At 36.6% G+C, this 15,714-nt stretch overlaps 1 protein-coding gene across 14 annotated transcripts in view; it reads left to right on the top strand.

Moving 5' to 3' along the window:
• The first annotated feature begins 3,008 nt into the window (after nucleotides 1–3,008).
• LOC306860410 (basement membrane-specific heparan sulfate proteoglycan core protein-like) overlaps nucleotides 3,009–15,714 on the top strand; it is a 112,905-nt gene continuing 100,199 nt past the window's right edge. For all 14 annotated transcript variants that reach the window (XM_079402108.1, XM_079402105.1, XM_079402101.1 and 11 more), the window contains exon 1: nucleotides 3,009–3,343. In XM_079402108.1, the coding sequence (XP_079258234.1) occupies nucleotides 3,269–3,343 (75 nt within the window). In that variant the 5' untranslated portion in view covers nucleotides 3,009–3,268. The remainder of the gene's footprint in view (nucleotides 3,344–15,714) is intronic.

Raw genomic sequence — 15,714 nt, 5'->3', positions numbered from 1 at the left:
TTTGAACTTTTTAATGTAGGAATAGCTAAATAGTAGGCTACTGTTTGTGCAATGGTGAGCGGAGCTAGTGAAATATACACATTACGAACACTAGGTCTAAATAGATTCTTTCGAAATATGTGGTGTGGATAGAAAAATAATAATAATAATTCACTGTATATCCTGCTGTACAGCAAAAAAAGGATATTTATGTAAGTTTATCCTTCTGCGACCTTTGTTTTTACTGTCAACATGCAGTTGGTGACTATCTGGTGCGACTAGATGACATGATGGTTGAAATGTGTTATGAAGCGTCATGTTTTTTTTGTTTTTTTTCTTGTTGCAGGATACAATAGATTAGTCTGAACACATATAGGCTAATAAGAACATTAGATGTCAAAAACACAAGTGCCAGGCTTGCTTGACTGCATTAAGCACACCTTACTCATCTTCTGTCTATTTTTAAGTTTCTTCACTTCCTTTATATAAACCAGGAAAGTTGACTTTCCTGAAAGGCTGCTTAACTCGCCTGCCTGCAAAAGTTCCCTAAAGACTGTATCTCAAAACAGAAATTAAACAGTCATCAAATCGTAAAAGTTTTATGTGCTATGTTGGAATAAAAATGTTGCATGCATCCTTTGTCACTATTAATATTTTTATGATGACATGCCATAATGCATATTGATGTAGACCTTAATTGCAACGGGAATGACACAATAAGATGTATACCCTTCCAAAAGAAAACACTTTTTAGCGTTTTCCAGTCTGTTTTGTAATGTACTTATCCAGTCTGTTTTGTAAAGACAAGCCTATACCCTGTATTTCAAAACAGTTACTTATAATTTCCAGCAGGTGGAGACAACGGTTTAGATATGCATATGCACTGCTAACCAAATACACCTGATATTGGTTTTGTAAATTTAATGAGATACTAGTTATAATAAACAAAATTATTCAATGTTTTACTTTTACGTTATCTCAGATTATTTTCCGATATTCATGTGTTCCTTCCAGGCATAATTTCCGTCTCAAACTCTCATTTTGGCAATTTAGCTGTGAGGGCTCAAACAAAGTTAATCCAAAAGGACTGTAGCATGAATTATTTAATTACAGTTAGCTACATTGTCAGATGTAACAATCTGACATCCATTTCATGTTGCAAGCAACGTGCATCTGCATTTTCACAGATACAGTGATGCATCTTGACTTCTTTCTCAATAATCATTCTCTACAGTCTTGTTTTGGAGTTGCTAGAGGAAATCCAGCTGGGCAGATGAAGTCTAAATTAAAAACAGCTGCTCTATAAACTCACCGCAAGACAGAGGCATACTTTGTCCCCATTATGGTTGTGACTGGGCATGTAAACAGATCCTGTGCAGATGTCCTTGTGATATTGGTTGGAGAAAATTATGAATGGCTGAACAGATGACAGAAGTGATCAGGGGGAGTGGGAAACTACTTTTCAGATTAGTTTAATGGACTAAATGGATCTACTGATGTTTTATAGACATAAAACTACATTGTAACATGATGTCCAAATGCTTCTTGATGCTCTTGTTTGAGCGAGTTTCTAATATAGCCAAAGATAGGCAGTCACCATCGCTGGTGGCTTCACAGTTTTATAGATGTATAATTTGCTCTTTCTTTCAAGAAAACGGAGGTCAATATTATTTTATGCTAGCTGTGCCAGGATGATATAGATCTTTAGATAAAGACTGTGCTGAAGAGTCTGCCAAGAGAAATGTGAAAATATGTCAACTGAACAAATATGATGTAGCTCAAGTTTACATTTTTGACATAGAGAGGTATTTTTGGGCCAAACCATAAAAATATCCAGCTGTAATCAACATTGACATCTTCAGCAGAGAGTTTTTTAAAAGCATCGTATGTTGGTGGTGCTACTGCCACAAAGTGATTTAAACCAGAGCACATTTATTTGAATAGCAAACAATAAACTTTAAGCTCATGAACAGGCATCATAATCAAAAGTGATAACTTTTGTTTTAACATTTGAATAATGGTGACTTTACAAAACAACCATACTTTCAGAAAACAAATAATACAAAAAAATTATGACCAAAGTACTGTAATAGACATTAGAATTTGTACACATTTAATTATAATAATCAACTTTATTAACATGTCTTTCCGCATCTTTTGTAATCCAGCTGAAGTGACATTTTACTTATAGCAAATATGATCCATAGATGATTAATAGATGTAGAGCTGTAAGTGAGATGCTTTCTCATTATTTGTCATTGGTTTTGTTTTAAAATATGATGTCAAATAACCCCTCACACCATACCATTTTAAATAGCTAAAAAAATCTCTAAAATCAGCACTACACAGGTAAAATTATTAAACAATTATTATTTTAAATTTTTACTATTATAAGTGTCCCATTTGTATTCACGCTTGGTGTTACAAGCATTAATAGGCATGAGGTGAAATGTTTTATTAAATATTTATCTTATTATTTTATATATATATATATATATATATATATATATATATATATATAAATTACACAACAGGCATTGCAGATTAATTTTGTTAGCCTATAGTGTAGGATTTGGGTTTGATATATTTAATAAAAAAAATGAGCTTATTTGCATTTTTTAGACATCTTGTAAAGTCCCAGTACAAAACATATGTTGTGCATTTTCATGTAAACTTTCATTTTGTTAAAAACATTAATGTAGTAGGCTATTTCCCCTTAGAAGAGGCGTAGTCCAGCTGTGAGATCCCGCTCCTGGAACTCCATTCCGCCTTTATACGCTATTCGCTGGTAGGCTGTGTCTCAAATCCTAGTGAGCTGCCTATCAAGACAACATTTTTGGGCGACATACTTCTGGGCATCGTATACGTTCCGGGTGTCTTTTCGCGTCGACTGAGCAGACCTCAAACATGCTGTCCACCTAGGCATCTCCCTAGGATTTGAGCCACAGCCATCGTCAACAGTTTAACATCATCGCACTGGAGTGATCCGCTAAGGCAGTGCATGCTGAACTTTCTGCTGCCCACTGGAAAGTGGGACCAAGAGAACAAAACGGATATTCACAAGTCAACCATCGGTTTCTCTTCGTGTTATCTCACAGGGACTCAACAGCAGACGGATTTCTTTCTTTTTTGGTAAATGAAGTCCCACCAAGAGTGGGACGGAGAAGCGACGACGGCCTTGCTGTAGAAGAAACGCTTCAAACTTTTGCGAATATAATTCTCAGTGGCTTCAAGTGACGAACTTTGATTGTCCCAGCGGCGTGTTTGGAGTCGTGCTGGGTTGGCAGAAATGGGGATGGGGATACGTGCCCATAAACTCACTCTTTTTATCATCCCTTTGATATTTACGTCGCATCTGTTTAATGTAAGTGACTCGTCTGCATTTTTATAGACTTTTAAAATCACACTGCCCTGCCATTTTGTAACAGGTAACTGTATCAATGGAAATGCACGCACTAAGTTACTTTGCAAAACTTTATATAATCCATTCATTTTCACTCCGTTCTTTTTGCAGCATTTAGTAAGTCGCGAATTGTATCACGTGAACGTTATGTTAAATTGCATTGATCGCACACACAAATCTAAAGCTCGACTCAAGTGTTGCATGTGTGTTCTAGTCCTAGTCTAATTTTATCCATAGAAACGAGCTATTCATAGTTGGTCTCACTGGCGTCTTGCATGACTGTGTACTTGATTAACTTTATTTCTTTAACACTCATTGATTTAGAGCACTTTCACTGCACACTAACTTATACAAAGTCATGGCTTCTGAATTTAAACCCTTATTATTGATGTTGTATATATTGTATAAATCCTATAAGATAGGCTACTGTTAAATGTAATGACATCATACTTCATATCCAGTCATGCACATTCATTTGTTTCACCTTAATTAACTGATATATGTGTTATGTTATAGTTGCATAGTCTATTTTTTATTGTTTATTATAGTTGTAAGTGAGAAAGGAAGCGGGTTATCTTGATTATGGGTGGCATGATCTAACCCTATTCTGTGATTGCTTCCTTTCTCATTTCATGATTAAAGCAATACTTGTAGGCTGCATTTTTCTCCTATGCTTTTCATAAATCACATAAAAGTACAACTTCTGCGTAGACTTGCTTATTGACTCTTAATGTTTGTGTAAGGCACTTGCAAAGTAATTGACACCCATGTGAAAACTGTTTGAATTCTTGTTTTTATTATGACATTAACTTGATGTTTATACAGCAACAGTTTGATAAACTATATTGTGATTTAAAATAAACTGTCTCAATGAGACAAATCAGCCAATCTAATGAGTAGGCTTGAAAGTTAATGTGAAAAACTAAATCTTTCTTTGTACCTGTAATACTGAACTATTTCCAGCTTGCTGGTAGATTAATTTGAACTTTATTGTGCATGTAGGTGGAGAGTTACTGACTGGAATTGATCCAGTGGAATAGCATGTGAAATTACTTTAACACCACAAAGCGGAAAGTAAATCAGCTTTTGTAATTCTGCACTACTTTGCTTGAAGTTGAACTATACAGTAAGCTATTGTTGAGCTGTTCCTTGAAATTTACTTTCACTGATCGTAAACTACCATAAACCACTTTTTTTAGAGGAGAGATTCTTAGCAGGTTGTACAGTCATGTACATCCCTCCTGTACCTTTTGGAGTTAGTTTAACTAGTTAGCTCAAATTAGTGATGCCTTGGAAAGCCTTTGATGTTGAATCCTTCAAAAATCCTCTGCATCACATGCTAACGGAAAGTCTTGTCATGTATAATCCCTCTCTTATCATTCAGACACTAGTGAACATGAACCTCTCTTAGTTTACTGATGTGTGGCAGGGGCCCACCGCCTTTGGTAATTTGAGATCTTAGCTTCTTCATCTCAGGGACCACTGTGTCAATTGCAACATAATTGAATTAAATGGAAGCAGTGCCATGTGTTTTTTCCATTACAAGCCTGCCTAAGATTTGACAAAGAGTTCATTTCATTCAGTTGAACACTTAGGGCTTCAGTTGCTATTGGCATCCCTGGTGTCCTACTGGAATTTCAGGGTCATAAGTATCAATCAGCACTGACAAAACCCCAATAAAAGCACTTTGTTACCTTTTAGTTTACTGCTCCCTCCCTGCTGTTAACTATCAATGGCTTGGTAATTGAGAGACGATTCTTTGCAATTTATTGACGCATGCCATTTTTGGGTTAAACTGGCTACTTGTGAGGTCGTTGAAGTTTTGTGTGATGATAAAGAAGGGTTGTAAGTGGGTTCACGCCCACTGTCCTTTTGCTTTTAGCTTGTTTGACCTTTATTTGAGATGAAGAAAAAAGTAGGAAACTCCTCTGAGAGCTGTAGTCCTGCAGTAATCGATTAACAAAGTTTCAGTTCACTTAAGCAAATGCAGTTTTGTTAGTTGGAAATGGTTTTATCATAAATTTTACTTAATACCAAAGCCATGATTTAAAGGGATAGTTCACAAAGTGCTGTCATAATATACATAATTTACTTTTGTGAGGAACGCAAAAGAAGATATTTTGAGTTTTCCTCTTTTTTTTTTTTTTTTTTTTTTTTTTTTTGGTCCATGTAATTAAAGTCAATGGGGTCTAATGTCATTTTGGACCTTACTGAATTTGATTATATGGACAAAAGCTGTTCTTCATAATATCTTTTTGTTTTTAAGTTTTTAGAATCACATAAAGGTGAATAAGTGATGACAGAACTTTCATTTTACTCTGCATCATCCCTTTAAAAGTAGGTAGTTATTATTAGCTCTGTTTTTGACTCTGCAAAGCCTTTTAAGTGTTGGAGCTTTGTCCCATGATATCTAGCATTACGACATATTTTATTTTGAGATGTCTCTCTGATTAGAGAGTCACAAGTATACCCTGACTTCATCTGGGGTGGATTTTAAGGTAGGTCTGGATTCCTGTGGATAAATTGGGTTTACTGCTCCAGACCGTAGTTACAAGCACATTTCTGTTGTCATTCACCGTCTTGGCCTCCCTAGTATGCCCACATTTACTGTATCTTATGCAATATCTAGATGTAGTCCAGCCATCCTATTCAATTTAACACCCACGTGGTCTTCCAAGTAAGCGCAGAGGAATCTAACGCACAGCGCTGGGATAACTGGGCCCATGTTCAATGAGATTGTGAGGACAGGAGATTATTAATGGTCTCAGTGTGCTCTTTTATATATCTTGTTTGTGAGCTGTATGGCAACCTAATATGGTCTGTTACATTCAGCAAATGCTAGGTACTTGAATTATTGCAGTAAAATCACACATTTATGGAAACTTAGAAAAAAAAATGCTATGCCATTAAAAACAAATGTTCTAAAGTGGGGTATACGCAACAATGCCATTTTGGATTGGCCAAAAGTGAACGGTTCTTAAAGGGGTCATCAGATGCAAAATTCACTTTACAAGTTGTTTGGCTTATTTGAAAACTACATGGTGTGTGTGTTGGAGCAGGAACTGAGTTTGGGATAGGCCTATAAATCTCAAACTAGTTGTTTTTAATTAAATGAATCAGTTATTTAGAAGAATAAGAAATTTGGGCTGTTACCAGGCAAATTAAATCCGTATCAACAAAATTCATCTTTGCAATGCAGAGGAAACACCGAAGCTTCACCTGAAGTGGCATTTAGATGTATTTACACACAGGACATGAATGCATTTAACCTGCAGTTTCAATGTTGAATACTCGTATGAAATTATTATAAAAAAAAAAAAAATATATATATATATATATATATATATAAGATACTTTAAATGTGAAATTAAAACCGCCAGTAGGTGTCAGCAAGTCACTGTTAATAAGTGAGTCATTGCGATTGAACCGAATCATTTAAACGGTTGATTCAATTAGGAACGAAACACCGTTATGTTGCTCAGAAGCAAAACCGTGCTATGGTGGCTGTTTGGAATTATTTTTGTTGTTGAAATAGAGCAAAAACAGGCAATATGGTGTCTAAAACGCAAGTCTCGGAATTAACTTCTTGTTTATTGAACTGTTGTAAAAAATCTATATGTAATCATGCTGATTTTTGGAGAAAAAACGGCACTCGGTTTGAAATTGATTTACTATATGAAATGATATAAATACCTATACATTTTCTGCCCCTATATCTTCAATTTTGTGATCATTCAAAATGCATTTTAACAGACTAAATCATGCAGTGAAGGCACTCTAAATGCGCGCACGCACAAGTCTAAGATTTCACAGCACTCAGTAGGAGAGTTTTGTTTGGTTTTTGGCAAAATACAGATGTCAAATCACACATCGTTAAAACAACAATTACGATATTATTGCAGACGATATATATCGCACACCCTCAACCACTGTCATTTTGGCTAATTTGTGCAACACCTTTTACTAAACTGTCAAAGCTTCATTTTAACCACCAATGTAACGATGTAAGTATTTACCTTACCTCTACATGCTTGCGAAGGGTTGCTGTCGAGATTTTATAAGATGCTAGTTTGGTCTCCCTAGGCAAACACAGCTTACACTGCGTAATAGAGCATAATGGCCAGGGGTTCACTTCATTTCCTTCGAGTTCAACTTCAGCAGAATTTGACGGGGTTTGGTTTTCAGCTGGGTCTGCACCACAACGCCTGTCTTGTCTGTCTGCGTCGTTCTTGTGATTTTAGCGCCAGTTTGTTCTCCTGCCCATTATTTACTGCAGTAGTTTCCAGGGAGTAGTAGTTGCAGTATTAATTAATTTTTTTTACTCCGAAATGTGTTTTAAAATGTAGCGAAGTACAATACTTCAAACTAAATAATCTTAAGTAAAATTACAGATTTTAAAAATTACTTAAAGTAGAAGTACACAAGTACACTCAATTACAGTAATACGAGTAAATGTAATTAGTTACTTTCCACCTCTGGTTGGAAGTGTGTGTACACATCTATCCTATAATAATACAAATTCACCCAGTGGTTTTTATAAAATCCCTATTTTAAAATCCCCTTTCTCAAATCAGGCTGATCTGAGATTCCTGTCAGGATGACGTAGTTCTGTACAGGCTGCTCCCACGATAGTTGATTGACAAGACCGTCTTACCTTAGACCCGCCCTGAGTGATCAGAGCTGTCAGCCATTGTGTCGACTCTGGTGCAGGGGTAGACAAGATGTCTCAGATTAAGTGATTGAGGCGTTCTGTTGTTGGTTGTAATAATTAATAAAGCAGTCGTCATTTACTCCTGACATCTGAGCCACTGAAGACGCAGAGGATTATGTTTGTTTTTGAAGGGAATGCGCCCCCTGATCTACCTAAATGTGTCTAAGTTCGCACGAATCATTTGTGATCCAGCTTCACCTACGGAAGAAGTGAGTATAAGGGTTTTTAATGAATCTTATCCTAATAATGTGATAATTAGCAAGTTTCACAATGAATAAAAAGTAAAGTAAACTAAAGTAAACAGTCCCTCAGAGAGCAGCTTGGAAGAGAGGGGTGGGGTCAGCAGAGCTCATTAACATTTAAAGGAAAATGCTACAAAACGGCTTGCTCTGACAAGAGCTGTTTTTGACAGGTTTAAAAAGGTGTTTTTACACTACCATTGAGAAAATTTAACCAAACTGTTACAGACTTTTCATTAAGACCCTAAAGAATCATATCAACTTGTGGAAAATGGGCATCCGATGACCCCTTTTAAAGAACCATTTTACTTCTTATTGTGAAGAACATTTTAATAATCAGAAGAAACTCTTTCTACTAAGTGCCTTTAGTGCAATGTAAGGTTCCGTGAGTATTAAAGGTACATCATGGAACTATGGGTGCCAATAAAGTACCTTTATTTTTAGGAGTTTAGTTTAATCTAAGACCTCTCAGGACTCTTAGAGTAAAATGTTTGGCAGAAGCTTTTATCCAAAGTGATTAATGTTGAATTTAATTGATCTAGTTAATCAGTGCATACACTCTTTGGGAGTTGAACCCATAACCTTGTGGTTGCTAGTTCCAATTGTTTTTGAGTTTAAAGCAAGCATGAAAGGCAAAATCTTTAACAACAAACAAACAAAAAATTCAGTCAACAAAAGATGGGCAGTATGAAGTCTGCGCATATGTCTTTTCTTTTTCGGTGATCCATTACACTTGGATGCACAATATGAAAAAAGTTCATTTTTAGTGCTTTAGCTTGGTTTAGATAATATTTTGGCTCTTATTGTAAATGCTGTGGTTTATCTATGGCTGAATGTAAACGTAATGGCACATATGGAGAATAGCCTGCTGCTGTTATTTGTTTTGAAGTGTGACTGTGGTTTGGATTGAGGTTAAAGTGGTTAGAACCGCATTTTTAAGTGCTGATATATTGACTTGACATTTAGAAATACCTCTTTATAGTATTGTTTTGTATTATAAATACATGCTTTATTTTAAATGTACACACAAAATGTTGGTCTTTTGAATACAATTTGCAGAGGATTGTTCCCACCCGTATTTGTGACCGTACACCGATCAATTCGTCCCTCTGGTTACGCTTCATCTGCAGGTAACCTGTGGTACATCACTGTGGGAATCTTCATCTTTTATTTGCCAGCTGTCTGTGATAGAGCAGCAGGCAGACTCCAAACACGGCTGCAGCTCAGCTGGTATTGTAACCCTTGCAAGTGCAGACATGAGTGTTCATAGTCATTGTGCGGCTTGATGCTTCATAAGATGTGCCCTTAATCTGACCACCCAGACCCATAAATACAAATTTAAGCTCTTTTCTTGATCTGTTATGTCACGCTTTACCATGCTACTTTTGGAGAACAGTCCAGAGGGTTGCTTCAGTAGAAGAGCTTGTTATATTGCTGCCATTTTAATGCATGGATGACGGGTAGATGACTTGGTTGTTAGAACGCTATCACCTTCAAAAATGTCTCTGTAGCTCAAGTGGGAGAGCATATCAGCACCAAAATCAGGGGTTCGATTCCTAGAGAATATGCATATTGATAAATTTTATAGCGTATGTGCACTGCAGGTGAATATATCTAAATGTAATGTGCACAGGCTTTTAACATAATGCTTAGTGTAAGAAAGTGCTTTGAGTTTAGTTTCTGTTATGAAGTGCTAAATAGTGTCTCAGACCCCTGAATGATTTTAGAGTTATCTGTCTGTCTGGAAACAATTGACATTTTAAGACTTGTATGGCAACAACCTGAATGTATTTTGTTTTTTTAACTAGAGCATGGCTCATGTATTGTTATGCATAATTGGCTGTATATATTTGTCCAAAACAGAAAAAAAGATGTGTTCTGTTTAACATAACTATTTATTTATTTACGTGTTTATTTATTTATTATTTTTTTTTATTTTTAAAGCTCCACAATGTATTGGAAACACATTGGTTACCATATGCTCCTTTATTTTTTTCATTTAGATTACCTTTGCTCTCATCTATTTTTTTTTTTTTTTTTTATAAAAACAAAACAAAAACAGTGTTTAATCTTTGGCCATTTTTCATTCAGCATTATAAAGTTTTGATGCCTAAATTCACTAGTAGAAAAAAAAAACTTAACTACAGTTAATTATTTTAAATGCTTCATAAGCTTTCAGTCATAACATTAAAATAATTATCAATTTACTGCATCTAGAAATCTAATATTGGTCTATCCTAAATTTGTACTTTTTTTTTAGTTAAACGTCTACAGTATGTCTACCTTATACATGCATTAAGTACTGCCATCTACATGCATGATATCAACATTTCCATATCATTCAATACATGTTGTCATCATAGGTGACTTTTGTCAGTGCTTGCTGGATATTTATGGTAAGATGAGGTTGTAAAGAGTGTCTTGCTTGTCTTGTGAAAACAGCGTGTGAATGGAGTTCTCAGCAGAGACCTCCTCTTCCATTAATCTACGACAAGCCTCAGCTTGCCCCAGAAAGAAAGGCACTACTTTTTCCAAGCCTCCTGCAAACCCCCATAGGATGCGAGTTCTCCCAGGCTGTTATTACACCACTGAGATCATGCCGAGAAAGAAAAAAGAATTTCAGTGCCCTCAGGTCACAGTATACGTCAAAGCGAAAGGAAAATAAAAACGGGAAGATGGACGATGGTGCATTTGATTTTGTACAAGAAAAGGACCAAAAAGGTAAACCCATCTTTATGTCTGGGCTTCGGTGAACATAAAAGGTCACAAAGACTTGCTTTGCAGTGTTTACCAAAACAAAAGTGTAAAGGTGCCTCTAAGTGACATTTTAACAAGAGCCATTGACCTAGTGTCCCCTGGATACGGTGATTGAGTGCACTGTTGGTAATATACTTTCTTTTGAAGTGGTTGCCAGGGTCTGTCAAGGTTTGCTGTGCTGCGATTGGCCCCTTTGAGCATTCGGGCCACTATTCAGCATATCTGCCACCTTCTCTACACCACTCTGCCTGCTGGGTTCAACCGAAGAGGCCACAGATAAAACTAGTTGAGCCACCCAGGAGGCTCATGTACATTAGCATGTCAACAGCTCCTCTACAGGAGCCGGGCACTTCTGGCTCTTGGCCGTTGGCAAGCAGAGCTTTTCTTTGTCATTCAGATGAGAGAGTCGAGATGTGAGGTAATTCTTGTGTTGGCTTACGGGTGAGGATGTGGCTGTAGAAAGATCATATCTTACCTGACCAAATTCTTGCCGGTAATATGCTATTTGTGTTTCTTTTGGCAGAATGGCAATTGACATTTATCTCAAGTCCTCTGTGAAGGACTTTACAGACCCTGGTTCCTTTCAATGTGTGCTGTATGATAAGAGAGGAAATCTGCATCTCTCTTCCAGTAGAGGATATCTGCATGGCCAAAAGTGGCAGTGCATTGATTTTAGGGTCAACAGTGAATCTCTATTGCCAAGTTGCCGATTTATTGTCCTGCCAGGGAAATTAAATTCCTAATTATCTATGAGAGGCAAAAGCCCCTTCCCAATGCTTTCCTGTGAGTCTTTCCTGTACCATAGATGCACACAGAGGCAATCTAAGATTTCCCTCCCTCAAATTCTGTCCTATGATATTATAAATTTATTGCCGTAAATATATCAATTTCATTTTTGATTAGTAATCTGCATTGCTAAGAACTTCATTTGGACAACTTTTCTCAAACTTTCTTTTCTTTTCATTTGGCAATTTTCTCAATATTTAGATTTTTTTGCACCCTCAGATTCCAGATTTTCAAATAGTTGTATCTCGGCCAAATATTGTCCTGTCCTAACAACCCATACATCAATGGAAATATTATTTATTCAACTTTCTGATGATGTATAAATCTCAATTTTGAAATATTAACACTTAAGACTGGTTTTGTGGTCCAGGGTCACATTTGCACTATTGACTCCCATGTTTGTTTCTTTAGAGTTTCACTTCTTTTTGTGTTTTCTCCCAACGTATCTAGTTATTCCCCTTCAGAATTATATCATAGTCCTTCCCAATATTTCCTTACTGCTTTTGTAATGCATTTCAATCAAAAAAGGTAGATAATGATGTATACATATAATGTATCCAGGTGCAAATGTCAGGCAGTTGGCTCAAGAGATCCAGCCACACGCTCAGTATCAGGCGTACCTGATCAGTATCAAGCATACCTGGTACCAAATTATAAGAGCAAACATGTTCAAACTGGAAATGATGAAATTACTAGGGAGCCACCTGCTCTTGATGGTGCCAAAACCACATCCCACACTGCAAACTTCTCATCTCACATTTATATTTCCATGACCAGAAGTTTCAGTGCTTTGATGCAATGTTTTCCATGTAGGAACTGATGGTTCCAGGCTGCATATTTCATGCCAAAGTCCTCTAATGGAAAAAGTACAATCCCACTCTGAAACCTGTTATTGCAGACAACTGTGTTTGCGTAAGGCGCATTATGATTGGTGCAGATACCACAGGCCTTCAACTATGTGCTTTTATCCAACGGCAAGGGAGTAGCTGTGTGCCTTTGCTCACTTTATTTAAACCTGTTCTGTTATATCTATCCCTTCCTATATCCATTGCAACTGCTTTGGGCTCCTGTTTGATCAAAGTTTACAGTGTTTTTGACCGAGTCGCAAGTGTGATGAATGCTGGTATGAACAGTGGGAAAGACACCTAAGCTATTGTCTGATAAAGGAGGAATGTGAATCCTGTGTGTTTAAGTGCTTTGCCAGATTTAAATCACCACAGCGCATCAGTTTGGCCTATGTTGTTACCATTAAATGCTTACTAGACCCTATTTTAAAAGTGTACTTAAACCTATTACAATATTTTCTGCATTGTAGTGTTATACTGTCGTGAATCATAGCTCACGCAAGTTTATTACCTTTGCATGAATTGACCATTGTTATAGTGTTAAAAACCAGATGAAAAAATGTAGAAAAATTGATTCATGCAACTGACTCATTGCTAACAGTAGACCGGTGATCCATGTCTTGTGGGCATAGATGACTTGAAAAATAGTAACGGTATCATGCTCGTACTAAACTGTTCTTGGTTTGAACGAATTTTTGTGGTTTTCAGACTAAACTGGCCTAGTGCAATTTTGCCTCCACCCACACATAAACACCGAAACTGCAATTTCATCCTGTCAGTGACTCTCTTTAGAGTCGTCTCCTTGCAATAAATGCTAAGTATATTTCAAAAGGAGGACTTTTAATGTAAAAGACTTTATCGTTTTTATGTCTACTTTTTTGTTTAAAACATGAACTACTCTTTTGTATTTGATGGTCACTAAAAACGAGAAAGCTGTAAATTTGATTGAGGAAAAAATGTATCCTTAAGGTGCTGTGCCATTAGTGAAATTTATGCAAAATATTGTGACCAATGTAAATTTTGCTCACAATAAATACATCAACCAACGGTAAATGACCTTTGAAGTATAACAAGCTTGATGACTCTTATTGCCCATAATTTATTTTTAACTAGCCTGCAGTTTTTATCCTCATTGATTTTATCTTGATAATATTTGAATATTTTATGAAATGAAGATAATTCCACTTAAAGTTACTAAATTTAAATGTGAAGTGAGCTTTCCTTATCTTAAAGTGTAGACTTCTAACAATGCCAAGGTCATGGGTTTGATTCCCACACTGTAAAAAAAAAAAAAAAAGTTGAGCCAACTTAAAATTTTAAGGCAACCAGCTTCAGCAGATTTTTGAGTTCTCTCAGATTTTTCAGTTCTCTTAATTTTAAGTTGGCTCAACTTTTATTTTTATTTTTTACAGTGTAAATGTGTACCTTGAATGGAATGGAATGTTGGATAAAACTGTCTGCCAAATATATAAATGTAAATAAGTTTCCGAATCAGAATAATGTGGAACATGGAAATATAATATAGATGTCCAAACAATAAACATTGCATTCCTATGGCAACTACCCGCAGTTGGTGAGCTGCAACAGGGAGCAACATTTCAAACCAGAGGTTCTTAATTACCCTGGACTTTATAACGACATACAACTTAGAGCCAGCAAAAGCAATTATCCTTTAAACCAGATAATTAAACAGCCCTTCCAGTGGTGATTGATGACTAACCAGAAGTCCTGCTGCTGTAGAGTAGGTTTCTAGCCGCTGAAAACTCGAAGTCTTGGCGTTACCTCCAGGCCTCTGTTGTGGTCTTGACATGGGCACAAAGGGTTGTGTCAGGGGCGCACTACTATTGAGATCTGGCATGGAGGAAAGCCTTGCTGAGTCAAATTCCTTGGCACGGGTGCAAGACCTGCCTGTAGGCACAAGTTTAATGCACTTTCTTCTTTTGTGGGGAAAACCTGCAGTGTGGAGATGATAGGAGCAGAAGAATGGGTACGGTCTTAATTACTAGGCTTTGTTTTTTGACATGATATGACAGAATGAGAGATGCCATAATTGCTCATTATTTTATTTGGGGAGGGAAAAGAACAGAAAGTGCCCAGAAGGGTGACTTCAATCAATATGAAATCCAAATTTACCTGAATGTTCCTGGTCTTACTGTGCCTGATTTATTGGTGCATATTATTCCAAATAAGCATTTATAATCTTTGTGACTAGAAAAAGTGCAGATTTGTAGTGTTTTGTGGTCAAATTATGAATCTTCATGATACTAATTGATCATGCCACTATGAACTGTTCAGTGGCATTTTTATGTCTCTGAATCAGTCTCCTTAATGTAAAAATTCTGTGGGACTTCACTTAGGGCTAAATTATTTATAACTGGGCCATGAGAGTTCCCCTGTGCGATCTGTTGGGAGCCTTTTCTCGTGGACATCTTGATTTTTTGTTTTTTTCTGTGTATGTGTGCCTGTAATTAGCTGGAAGGAAATGAAATGCTTCACATCTGTTTCCAGTGAATGGGCAGGTAAGGCCCCTCGCTTTCCTTTATAGTGAGATAACTCCCCTGCCACACAGATGTTGAGATGGAGGTTTGGCTATTACTGTGAGAAGTTAAGTCTGGCATATTCCTTAAATGGAAGGTCAGAAGTCTTTCAGTAGCTTCTGGTTTGTATTTTTGACCTTTTTCCTGTTACCTAGAGATTCCTGGCTCAACGTACAATGAATACGTTGCTAATAACCTTGTAAGTCTCCTTCTAGCTGTCTGTTTCTTTAACACAAACGACTGGTTTTGTGCTTTGTTATTGTTTCTAGGTTCATTATTAAGTGAATGTTTATTCTGGACGATTTAGGAAGGAAGGCTGAAGGAGTTATGTTTAATTTTAGTCTGGGAGCTTTATCAGGCTTTTTCATTGCATGAGATCAAACAGGCATGGTGCAGTCTGGGGGAATTCCTTCCTCAAACAGCCATCCTGGACAATAGAGTTGTTACCCACTGTATA

Source organism: Barbus barbus (genome assembly GCF_936440315.1).
Source record: "Barbus barbus genome assembly, chromosome: 41".
Classification (NCBI taxonomy): domain Eukaryota; kingdom Metazoa; phylum Chordata; class Actinopteri; order Cypriniformes; family Cyprinidae; genus Barbus; species Barbus barbus.
The sequence above is the reverse complement of the archived record's forward strand: the minus strand, read 5'-3'. Positions and strand labels throughout refer to the sequence as shown.